At 38.2% G+C, this 13,106-nt stretch overlaps 1 protein-coding gene across 2 annotated transcripts in view; it reads left to right on the forward strand.

The window, feature by feature from the left end:
* Nucleotides 1-13,106, forward strand: part of LOC128579201 (zinc finger X-chromosomal protein-like) — a 65,678-nt gene that overhangs the window by 22,916 nt on the left and 29,656 nt on the right. For both annotated transcript variants that reach the window (XM_053581418.1, XM_053581419.1), the window contains exons 4-5: nucleotides 7,298-7,645; nucleotides 7,752-7,871. In XM_053581418.1, coding sequence (XP_053437393.1) covers nucleotides 7,298-7,645; nucleotides 7,752-7,871 — 468 coding nt within the window. The remainder of the gene's footprint in view (nucleotides 1-7,297; nucleotides 7,646-7,751; nucleotides 7,872-13,106) is intronic.

Genomic DNA, 13,106 nt, shown 5'->3' on the forward strand with positions numbered 1-13,106 from the left:
TTCTTGTTTTCTGAAACTTACTAGCCAGGACCATCGTAAGGAGGTTCTGCTTCTAAAGATCGTCTGTGTTCTTTCTCATGCTTTGCATGTTCTCTCTAGTAACAGTTACTGAAATCTTTCTCATCTTTGAATTTTTGGGAACCTCCCTTTTATCACATCTTCTTGACTCCAGCCAGAAAACTTTAAGAGTTCATATTATTTGATTGTGATTGTGCTCACCCAGAATATTCTCCCAAATCTTAGTTATAATATAATTACACTTAACAATCCTCTCCCTTCCCATCATTTAACATATATACAAGTTTCAGGGATTAGGGTATAAATGTCTTTGGGGAACTATTCTGCCTACCATCATCTGTATTCTAGTCTTAAACATTTATGTCTCTCACAAGTGTGAAATATATTCACTTTCTAACAAGATCTCCCAGTCCAAAAAAATCTCATCTGAAATTAAGCAACTCAGAAGTCTTAAATATTTCCACTTGCCAAATCATAAATGGATGTTTAAGAATTTAAAAAAGAGAATGAAAGAATGAAGTCTTGAATATCACCTAAATCAAGTGCTTTTGATTCTCTGGGTTTAGGTCTTTAAGTACAACTCCTGGGACACAAATCCTCTTTGTTGACCTTTACAAGCTTAAGCAAGTTATTCTTTTTTGTTTTTTTTTTAATATTTTTTATTTTTATTTTATTATTTTTTTTTTTTGTGGTTTTTGGCTGGGGCTGGGTTTGAACCCACCACCTCCGGCATATGGGACCAGCGCCCTACTCCTTGAGCCACAGGCGCCACCAGCAAGTTATTCTTTTATGGAGGCTCTGGAGGGAGAATGTCCTAACATACAGTGGTAGGACAGTTTTGAATATTCTTGTAGAAACAGAGTGAAATGGAAGGTAAAATCAGATCACCAGTCTAAAGAAATTTTGATATCTTTCCCTTTGTGCAAGGGAAAGTGTTTCTTTGTGCAAGCTGGCAGCGTTTCTGTATTTTTATTGGAATAGATTTTGTGTGTGCTGTGGAAATTTACTTGCATTAGCAAGTGGCTTGTATACAGATCTTTATAAAATAATCCCATCTCTGTTTTTGATATCTGAAATGGCTGAGGTTTATGTCTTTAAGCTTCTTAGAAGAACTGTGGGTTGTTCTTTGTTTTTTAAGACAGTTTTATTGCTGTGTTTTGGGTAGCGTGTAGTGGCATCATCATAGCTCACTACAACATTAATCTCCTGAGTTGGAGTGATTCTTCCTTCCTCCTCCACTTCTTGAGTAGGGACTATAAGTGTGTGCCACCATGTCTAGCTAATTTTTCTATTTTTTGTCTCACTGTGTTGCTCAGGCTGGTCTTGAACTCCTGGTCTCAAGCCACCTCCAGGGTTAGCCTCTTTTTTTTTTTGTAGAGACAGAGTCTCACTTCACTGCCCTCGGTAGAGTGCCATGGCGTCACACGGTTCACAGCAACCTCCAGCTCCTGGGCTTATGCGATTCTCCTGCCTCAGCCTCCCGAGCAGCTGGGACCACAGGCGCCCGCCACAATGCCTGGCCATTCTTTTGTTGTTGCAGTTTGGCCGGGGCTGGGCTTGAACCCACCACTCTTGACACATGGGGCTGGTGCCCCACTCATTGAGCCCCAGGCGCCGCCCCAGGATTAGCCTCTTAAAGTGCTGAGATTATAGGTAATGATCCACCACACCTGGTCTCGTCCTGGTATGATTAAAGTATCCGTAAGTCACACCCTTACTTTCTTCAAAAAGATTGAATTATCTGACTTTTTTTTTTTTTTTCTTGAGACAGAGTCTCACTATGTTGCCCTCAGTAGATTGCTGTGGTGTCAAATTCACAGCAGCACTTGGGCTTAAGCCTCCCAAGTAGTTGGGACTATAGACTGGCTATTGTTTTTTTCTTTGAGTTGTCACTGCTGTTTAGCAGGCCCAGGCCAGGTTCAAACCCGCCAGCTTAGGTGTATGTGGCTGGCACTGTAACCACTGTGCTAGTGGTGCCGAGCCTGAATTCTCTAATATTTTGATTAAAGATTTCAGGGCATAGTTGTGGATATACATATTAGAACATCTTTTCCTATCAACAAATTTCAACTTCCAAGTTTAACCTCCTTGGATGGTCTCAGTTTCCTTATGTCAAGTTTTGCTATCTTTTTTGTTTAAAAAATCATCCCACATTTATCTGTTCTCTTCATCTCCCTTTCTTTGTCCTCTGTTCCCTCCTCCTCCCCTCTCTTTCCTCTTTTCCCTCTCCTTTCTCTTGTCTCCCCCTCCTTTACCCCCTCTCTTCCTCTTCTTTCTCTTGAGACTGAGTCTTACCCTGTCATCATGGGTAGAATGCTATGGCATTATAGCTCACAGCAACCTCAAATTCCAGGGCTTAAACGATCCTCTTGCCACAGCCTCATGAGTAGTTGGACTACTTACCTGGCTGTTTTTTTTTTCAACTTTTAACAGAGATGGGATCTTGCTCGTATTTAGGATGGTCTCAAACTCTTGTGCTCAAGGGATCCACATACCTTGGCCTCCCAGAGTGCTACGATTATAGGCATGAGCCATTGCACCCAGTTGGAATCTGGCCTTTTTCAAGGGAACCTAGACTTTTTCATCTTTGTCACAGTTTTTGCAGGCTCTACCAACCATCTGACTGCAAAGTCACTTACTATTTTTACATTTTAGTAAAGTAGCTCTCTACTCTCTGGTACCAAAATTTTGTATTCATTTCTGTTACTGCACAAAATACTACCACAAAGTTAGCAATTAAACACACATTTAAAACAATACAATTTACTATCTCATAGTTTTTATAGGTCAGAATTCTGTCATGCCTTATCTGGGTCATGTGCTTTTTTCTTTTTTTTGAGACAGTTTGTTGCCCTTGGTAGAGTGCTATGGCATCACAGCTCAGAGCAACCTTCAGCTCTTGGACTTAGGTGATTCTCTTGCCTCAGTCTCCCGAGTAGCTGCGACTATAGGTGCCAGCCACAATGCCTGGCTAGTTTTTTTGGCAGTTTGGCTGGGGCCAGGTTTGAATCTGCCACCCTTGGTATATGGGACCAGCGTCCTACCCACTGAGTCACACGTGCTGCCTGGTCATGTGGTTTTATATGGTTGAAATCAGGTTGTTAGTGGAGTTCTGGGGCTTTAGGGATGAATCAATTCCAGGCTGATTTGGAGTCTTGGCCAAATACAATACTTTACATTTGTAGGATTGAGGCCTCCTTGAGGCCAGTGGACAAACTGATCTTTGTTCTTTGTGGCTGCCTGTATTGCCTCTTACGCTTTCCATGTTTCTTTTTGAAACAGCCAATTTGATACCTTTAACACACTTAAAATTGCTCTGATTTCTTTTTTTATTTTCTTTCTTTTTTTTTTTTGAGACAACCTCAAGCCATTGTCCTGGGTAGAGTGCTGTGGCTTCATATTTCACAACAACCTCAAACTTTTGGGCTTAAGCGATTCTCTTACCTCAGCCTCCCAAGTAGCTGGGACTACAGGCGCCCACCACAAGACCCATCTATTTTTTTGGGGGGGATGAGGGGTTTGTAGTTTGGCAGGCCCAGGCTGGATTCAAACCTGCCAGCTCAGGTGTATAATATGGCTGGCACCTTGAACTAGTGGTGCTGAGCCTACCCTGATTTTTTTATTTAGCTTCAACTTTTCTTTCTTTCTCCCCCCTTTCCCTCTTCCCTTCTCATTCCTCCTTCTCCCCTTCCTTTTCCCCACCCCCCTTCCTCTTTTCCTATTCTCTATTTCCCTTTCCTTTCCTTGTTTCTTGAGGAAGAGAAAGGTAGGCTTACAGAGTAAGAAAGATTACAAAGCATTCCACCATAGACAGCAAACAGGCCTCCATTACCAGGGCAAGTAGGCAAAGAGGTCAGTTTCAATTTCTGTTACTGGGGCAAGTAGGCAGAGAGGCCCAGTTTTAACTTTTTAACTCCAGCCACAAAAGTTCTCTGCTTTAAGGTTTATCTGATCAGATTGTGCCCACCTAAATTACCTAAGATAATCACCTTTGTTAAGATTCATAGCCTTAATTACATCTGCAGTTTCTAAATGTCACATATTTTAGTGATTAGAGTAGTTTTGGGTTGGGGTAGAGTGCAAAGGGGTAGATTGAATGGGGTGGCAAGTGAAGGCAGCTTCACCACAGTATTTTCTTCCTGCCATTTCTGGCCATATAGCCCAGGTTCTATTATCTCTTACTTAGTCTATAATGTTAAGAATATTTTCTAACTCATGCCTGTAATTCTGGCATATTGGAAAGCCAGTGAATAGCTTAAGCTCTGAGTTTAAAACCAGCTTGAGCAAAAAGAAGAAAACCCTGTCTCCTCTAAAAAGAGAAAAAACTGAGGCAAGAGGATCTCTTGAGCCCAAAGGTAGAGGTTGCTGTGAGCTATGATGCCATGGCACTCTATCCACTCTATCCAGACAGCTTGAGTCGGTGTTTAAAAAAAAAAAAAAGATCTATATTGGCTCCGATGACAACTCCAATCCCCCCCCCCCCCCAAATAGCCAGGCATTGTGATGCGTGCCTGTAGTCCCAGCTACTTGAGAGGCTGGGGCAAGAGAATCACTGAAGCCCAAGAGTTGGAGGTTGCTGTGAGCTGTGATGCCACAGCACTCTACCCAGGGTGATAGCTTGAGGCTCTGTCTCAAAAAAAAAATTATATGTGTATATACACATTTATATATCTATAAATGTAAATGTCTATATAAATATATAGATGTATATTTTCTAGCCATGCATTGCCTGTGGATGCCTGTGGTCTTAGCTACTCAGGAAAGTTTGGCAGGACAGTTGCTGAGCCAAGAAGTGTGAGGTTGCAGTGAGCTAAGATGGCACTACACTCTTGCTGGGATGACTGGAGAACCTATCTTAGAAAAAAACAAAAATACACATGGATTATGTTATTAGGATAAATTATAAGTATAAATCCAAAGTCCTCTGCATTTGATTTCTCCTACTGTTTATAATCCTGTCTTTTATGTGTCTTCCAAAAGGAGCCTCTGCATCAGGCAGATTAACATTGCTTTATTCCATAAACTGCAAAAAGAAAATTATTTATGAAGTTCTAACAATAGAAAAATAAAAGAAAAAATATTCTTAATTACAGATGGACCATAGTTTTAAGTATATATTGTAAACCAATGGCACTAGATTTTATTTTTTTATTACATAACTACTCCTACATGTAAAAATTAAAATTTTACTGATCTTATTAAATTTTAAAAGGCCATTATCATGTATTAAAGCAATGATAATTAACTTTATCCAGAAACATAAGAGATTTTTAAAGTATACTTTTAAAATCATGTATGTGTGTGTTTCTTTAAAAATTTGGGTTAGTCTTTTAACATTTGGTAATTTCAGGTTGATGGTGGTAAATGCAAAGCTGTAATTCTTTCTTTCTTTCATAGTGAAGAATAATTTTTCTGCATAATAGAAAGAGTTAAGGTTCTTGGGGCAAACTCAATATTTGTTAGCTTAATCTTGCCACAAGAAAGCTCCGGTCATGGACTAAATTGTAGACTGAAGGACTGTTGCATTTTAGTCCTGATTGTTAACACTTATGGTTTTTGATTATCTTTGAGCAAGTCGCTTAATCTGCCAGGGCTTCTGTTTTTATATGCATAATAGTAATGAAACGTCTTGTTACAGTTTTTCAGGACACTTCCCATACATTCCTATTTGATCATCACCACAGTCCTGTGAGGTATGCATGACAGATAATACTGTCTTCATTTTCCTGTGGAGGAAATTGAAACTCAGAGGTTAAATGACTTGCCCAAGGCCACAAAACTAAGTGCCTAAACTCTGCTCTTGGATTGCGACCATTTTAAGGAGTGCTTCTGCACTAAATGCTTTTACATTTATGTCTGCAAAATGGAGATAACATTGTTTCATTGCTTAGCTGTGTTATTATGAACATTGAATACAAATGGGTTTAAAAAGCCTGTTGTAGAAGTTCTGAAGAGATAAAAGCAAATATTCTTTCATTCTATATATAATTCAAGGGGATATTAACAGGCTTTAAGAACTTCCTGGAACTTCTGTTCTTCAGCCTTTATTGATTACTTTTGTTGAAGAAGTTCTGTTTTTCTCTGAGGGCCTTCCAGTGATAACATAGTCATGTTAGGCACCTGCATGAACTCACTTTACTTTGGATTATAATCAGAAATACTAATCACCCAAATAGCTTTCAATTTAAACCTTCCATATTGACTTTTCTCTAGACTAGTAGCCATGATGCCTAATTTGTCTTATTTTATTTTATATTTTTTTTGTAAAGATACATGAATTCTGTTCCCTTTTTGACATTGATTTATAATAGTATTTACTGAACACCATAGGCTATTCAAACTGTGTGATTTTGGTTAAGTCATTTAATTTCAATGGGCCTTCATTGGCGCATCTCTTTGTCTTCATTTCTTAATTGTAGAGTGGACAGTAGTAGGGTTTTCTACTTTCTGAGGAACTCCCTTGAGGTGGGGGCCTGGAGCAAGGAGACAGAAGGAGGTTATATGGAGGCAGAGTACTCAGAAGTTAGGACCAGCCTTACTCCAACTATCCTTACCCTTTACTGCCACAGTACAGCTGCAGTTTAATTCATTTATTTGTCCATAGATGTTTCTCAACGAAATGTCTTTCCTCTTATATTGTGATCTTTTCATTTATATTCTGATTCTTTTATATCTTAGATTCAAATGATGGTTTTCTAATTTCCAAACTTTTATAGATAGAGGATATTGGTGGGATATTGCACCAGCACAAAGTGGGAAGATTATAAAGACGGAAGGCAAAAAAGGGTAAAAAAGAAATAATGTAGGTATGGTGAAAAAAAGAAAACTGATTTCATAAGAAGGGAATTGGTAAAGAAATGAGATGTAACAAAGGAAAATCGTATATTTGTTTTCTGTATTTGTTATTTGCTTAATTTCTCTAATCCTTAAGATTTTCTTTTAGTGGCTTGGGGAAATTTTTTATGTTGGTAGTCTAAAATTTATTTTGTGCACAATTTTTTTTCTGTGATAACTCCATATTTTTATTTTTCTAGGTTCTTTTTTTGTTGTTGTTTTGTTTTTTACTTATTTGATTAGGTTGGACTGAGTAAAACAGTTTCTCTTATTTAAAATTGTCTTTATGTGAATCAAAAATAGATTCTTTATTTCTTTAATCTGTCAAAGGCTTGAGAAATTCCAAGAACATAGGTCATGTTTTTCTGGTAGAAATTAAATAATGTACTATTTGAGATTGATACATACTTACCTGGTTTGTCATTTTAATTTTTATTCTTTTAAGGAGCTGACACTACACACATGGATGGTGATGAAATTGTTGTAGAAGTACAAGAAACTGTTTTTGTTTCTAATGTTGTGGATTCAGACGTAACCATTCATAACTTTGTTCCTGATGACCCAGACTCAGTTGTAATCCAAGATGTTATTGAAGATGTTGTTATAGAGGATGTTCAGTGTTCAGATATCTTAGAAGAAGCAGATGTGTCTGAAAATGTCATCATTCCTGAACAAGTGATGGGCTCAGACATCACTGAAGAAGTTTCTTTAACACATGGCACAATTCCAGATGATGTTTTAGCATCTGACATTACTTCAGCCTCACTGTCTATGCCAGAACACGTCTTGACAAGTGAGTCTGTTCATGGGTCTGAAGTTGGGAATGTTGAACATATGTTAAGTTCTTGATAGTGTAGTAGAAGCAAGAATTGTCACTGATCCTCTGACCACTGATGTAGTTTCAGAAGAAGTATTGGTAGCAGACTGTGCCTCTGAAGCTGCCATAGATGCCAGTGGGATTCCTGTGGACCAGCAAGATGATGACAAAGGCAACTGTGAGGACTACCTTATGATTTCCTGTAAGTCACGGGATATAGGATTGTTAGCACTGTTTTTGAAGTGTGGCTTTTCTGACATAAATCATGGTGAAATTTTCTTCACTTAAACTTTTAATAAAATTAAAGAAAATCTCACATACTTACATTGTTATTTAATTTAAATCCTAGAAGATAAGTGACACGTAAGTAAAATTGTATAAAGAGTTAAGTGTATGTAAGGTTGGAATAGGAAAATAAGAAAAAGGATGAAAAGAGAAAAGGATTGAATTTTATGAAATCATGAAAGGTTTATGTATTTGGGCTATTACCCATCTTATCAGAGTTACCACTGAAATTTGAATGATATTTAGTTTGAAAAAATAACCTTTTCGTTACACATTTGCTTCCACATTTTCTCTACTTTGCTTTATTGTCCCTTTTTCCATTAATGATTTTTTTTAAATTTATTATTGCTTTTAGAATTATGTTAGTTGAATGCCTTGAAATAAAATAGTTATGTGCAAGGCCACAAATTAATTTATGTAGGTTTCACATTGATTTCAAATTTAATAATATAAGAGTTTTATACTCTGTTCACTGACCCTTAAGTAAAACTGGTTTTCTTGGTTATGTTTACTACTAGGACATATTTGAGCTTAGTTTTACTTAGGAGGAGATGTCAGAAGTGTCCTGTGTTAAATAGAATCTCTGAATGTGTATCTGTAATATTTCTAACTTCATTATATATATATATGTTGTCTATATCAGTGTGGTTCCAACTTAATAGATTAGCCCTGTTATTTAGCTACCTACATGTTGTTTTAAATTATCCTACTTTCACCAGCTCAGTGCGAGGGTCTCCTTGAGATGAAGATTTTTTTTTCTTTTTTTTGAGACAGTCTTACTCTTGTCTCCCTGTGTAGAGTGCTCTGGTGTCATAGCTCACAACAACCACAAACTGTTGGGCTTGAGCAATACTCTTTTTCTTAGCCTTCCCAGTAGTTGATACTATGGTGTGCACCACCATGCAGGGCTAGTTTTTGTATTCTTAGTAGAGATGAGGTCTTGCACTTCCTTAGGCTGGTCTTGATCTCCTGAGTTCAAGCAATTTACTGGCCTTAGCCTGCTGGACTGTTAGGATAACAGGCATGACCCACCGAGCCTGACTAGAATGAAGATTTTTTTTTTTTTTTTAAGACAAGAGTCTTACTTTGTCACCCTTGGTAGTGTGCTGTGGCATCATAGCTCACAGCAATCTCAAACTCTTGGACCCAGCCTTGGAGGAAGTAGGACTATTGGCACACATCACAGTGCCTGGCATGTTTTGAGTCGGGATCTTGCTCAGGCTCATCTCAAACTGCTGAGCTCAGTTCACTGTCTTGGCCTTCCAGAGTGCCAGGATTATAGGCTTGAGCCATTGTGCATAGCTTACAAATGAAGTTTTTTTTTTAAGAGACAGAGTCTTGCTCTGTCACCCAGGCTGGAATGCTCATAAAGTCCACTGTTAACCTCGAACTCCTGACCTAAAGCATTCCTCCCATGTTAATCCTTCAGAGTGTTCAGATTATAACTGTGACATCAAGCTAAGCCAGAATGAAGTTTTCTAGTATAGAGTTTAGAATATTCCCATTAATAGTAAGTAGAGGCTGCTTTATCCCTCTTTATGTCTTTGGCTATTACACCTTATACAATCAAGTATCATGTCCTGGTTTTCTGATAATGATAATTTATATCATTTGAACCTTCTCAGTAACTGTCAAAAACCTGATTCAGTTAACTCAATAAACATTTAATTATTTCTCTCTATAAATATTTGTTCTAAATAAAGTGTTAGATATTAAGAGTAACAACTTACACAGCTTTTTTCCTTAAGTTTATAATTAGGTATTTATCATAGCTTTTTGAAAATATAATACATATTTTTATACAGTGAAGTTGTCTATTTGATTTATGTTGGCATCTTCTTATTTTTGTCTCCAGGAGGGATACCTCACTTAATGTTGCATTTGCAATTTAAAACTCTCTTAATGGGTTGGAATTGGCAAGTTTTTTGTCATGTGCACAGGGAAATTATGGCCTGATTTTATACATCATGGGAGGAGATAACTCTTATTAGCAGTCAACTTTATTTATTTATTTATTTACAGAGTTTCACTTTGTTGGTCTCAATAGAGTGCCATGGCATCATAGCTCACAGAAATCTCAAACTCTTGGGCTCAAGCTTCTCTTGCCTCTGTCTCCTGAGTGGCTGGGACTACAGGTGCCTGCCACAATGCCAGGCTAGTTTTAAAGGTGGTGTCTTGCTCTGTCTCAGACTGGTTTTGAACTTGTGAGGTCAGGCAATCCACTTGCTTTCGCCTTCCAGAGTGCTAGGATTATAGTTGTGAACTACCACGCCCGGCCTAGCAGTCAACTTTAATCCTTTCTGTAGTATCACAAGACATGGTAGTTTATTTTAAGTCTTTTGACACATACATAGACTTAAATATATAAACTGGTGTCTAATTACTCTTCACAATTAGCCTAGTAATTTTTTAGTTGTAGTTTTTTTTCCTCTCTGATAATGTCACTTTGACTAATAACAAGAGCTTATTCTTTGTGGCATCATAGTAGTTTATCAGTACACAGTACTCACTGTTACAATATAACTGCCAATGATATGCACGTGATCTCGTAGCCTTTGCTGTTTATAGGTTATTATTACTTTTAAATTAATTACACACACACACACATATATATATATTTTTTGTTTGTTTGTTTGTTTGTTTTTTAAACAGAGACAGAGTCTTACTTTGTCACCCTAGACTAGATTGCTAGGGCATCATAGCGCACAGCATTCTTAAACTCCTGAGCTCAGGGATACTGTTGTTCAGCCTCCCAGTTGGTGGGACTATAGGCGTGTGCCTCATACTCTTGGGCTCAAGTAGTCCTCTTGGCTCAGACTCCTGAGGAGCTGGGCTACAGGCACTCCTCACAATGCCCAGTTGGTTTTTGTTTTTAATAGAGATGTAGTCTTGCTCTTAACAAGGCCAGTCTCAAACTCTTGAGCTTAAGCAATCCACCTGCCCAGACTTCTAGAGTGCTAGGATTACAGGCGTCAGCCACTACGCCTGGCTAATAATATCATCCTTGAGGATAAAATTGGATGTATTTTATTACTTGAAAGGTTGAATGAACATGTATATGAGATTTGTACCGTAGTCCCTGCTACTATGGAGACTGAGGCAAGAAGATCTTTTGACCCCAGGAATTTGAGGTTGCAGTGGGCCATGGCCCACTCAGGGCAGAGAGTGAGACTGTCTCAAAATTTTTTTTTTGTTCATCATACTGAACAAAAAAATACGTTTAGAAAATCTTGCAGCAAATATGCAGTATTTCTAAGGGTATTAGAAGTTAACATATGGAAGTGGAAATTAAACTGTTAGGATTTACCAAAGAAGCTAAAGTGAAAAATAAAAACATTATCAAGGTAAACAATGTTTTACTGAAGTGGCTAAGTATAATTGGGGATCTTCTGATCAGATTTAAGTAAAAATACAAAAATGAACTGATTAAAAATGTAGTAGAAATAATTACAGGGTAGTAGATTGATAGATGTGGGACACTGTAACAGGGGATGAAACTTACATGCAGAAAAGAAGAAAACAAGGAATTTGACAGAAAGTTAGGGGAGACTGTTTTCCTAAAAAGAAGAACGATAGAGAACATCAGCTAAAATGGCAGTGTAAGGAATGTTAAAAATTCTGTTCTTTATAAAAGTGAGAACACAGGTAAAAATAATCAGAATAGACTTTAGAGCTCTGGAAACTTAAAAGATTGTAGTATTAAGGGAACTGTTTATTCCAACAAAAAGGCTAAATCTTGGCTAAAGGCTAAATCTTTGTGGCCTTTTAAATTTGCTCTGTTTACATCCACTCCTCCTTAGCTGTTTACGGGGATTAAAAACCAAGAGCTAACAAACATGGTAAAAACCAGTAATTTGGGCTGGGCTCAGAGGTCACAATTGTAATCCCAGCACTCTCGGAGTCTGAGGAAGGTGAATCACTTGAGCTCAGTAATTTGAAACCAGCCAGAGCAAGAGTGAGACCCCATCTCTCAAAAAAAATAAGCCAGGTATTGTGCTGGTTGCATGTAGTCCCAACTACTCAGGAGGCTGAGGCAAGAGGATCACTTGAGCTCAAGAGTTTGAAGGTCCTGTAAGCTGTGACACCATGGCATTCTATAGAGGGTGACAAAGTAAGACTTATTTTAAAAAAAAAAATTTTTTTTTTTTTAGCAGCTTATAGAGGGAGCAAAAGCCCTCATTTCCTGAAAACTGGCACTACTTAGCCTTTTTGGTAGTTCCCTATGAGATCCTACTTTGGCAGACACTGGAAAAATTACTGGTTCTTTGCACTTGTGGAACTCTCCAAGTCCTGAGCTGTCCCCTTAATGTAACTGAGTAGAAACTTCAGTTGCCACCTATGACAAAGAATACAAACAAACTTTGGGCTCACGCTTGTAATCCTAGCACTCTGGGAGGCCGAGGTGGGTGGATTGCTTGAGTTTACGATTTCAAGACCAGCCTGAGCAAACATGAGACCGATCTGTACTAAAAATAGAAAAACTGTAAAAAAAAAAATGTAATACATCCTTCATATTAACCTGGATGGAAGTGGAAGACGTTATTCTTAGTAAAGCATCACAAGAATGGAGAAGCATGAATCCTATGTACTCAAATTTTGAAATGAGGACAATTAATGACAATTAAGGTTTTTTTGCGGGCGGGGGGAAGGAAAAGCGGAGAGAGGGAAGGAGGGAAGGGGACAGGCCTTTGGTGTGTGCCACACCTTCTGAAGGGGGCAAGACATGATTGCAAGAGGGACTTTACCTAACACATGCAACCAGTGTAACCTGGCTTATTGTACCCTAAATGAATCCCCAACAATAAAAAAAAGAAAATGAAAAACTGAGGCAAGAGAACTGTTTGATCCTGAGTTGGAGGTTGCTGTGATCTATGACGCCATAGCATTCTACCCAGGGCGACAGCTTGAGACTCTGTCTCCAAAAACAAAACAAACAAAAAAGAATACAAGCATTATAAAATTAGGTTAGGACAATCACTAAAGAGAATAACCGCTCAGAAACTTTGGGAAAGGAGAATCTGATTTTTATTTTAGTTTTTTGTGATAGTTTCACTCCATGCCCTGGCCTCTTGTGGTGTGGTGTCATAGCTCACAGCAACCTCAAACTCTTGCTTCAGCCTTCCAAGTAGCTGGGATTACTGGTGCCTGCCAC

This window comes from Nycticebus coucang, chromosome Y (genome assembly GCF_027406575.1).
Source record: "Nycticebus coucang isolate mNycCou1 chromosome Y, mNycCou1.pri, whole genome shotgun sequence".
Classification (NCBI taxonomy): domain Eukaryota; kingdom Metazoa; phylum Chordata; class Mammalia; order Primates; family Lorisidae; genus Nycticebus; species Nycticebus coucang.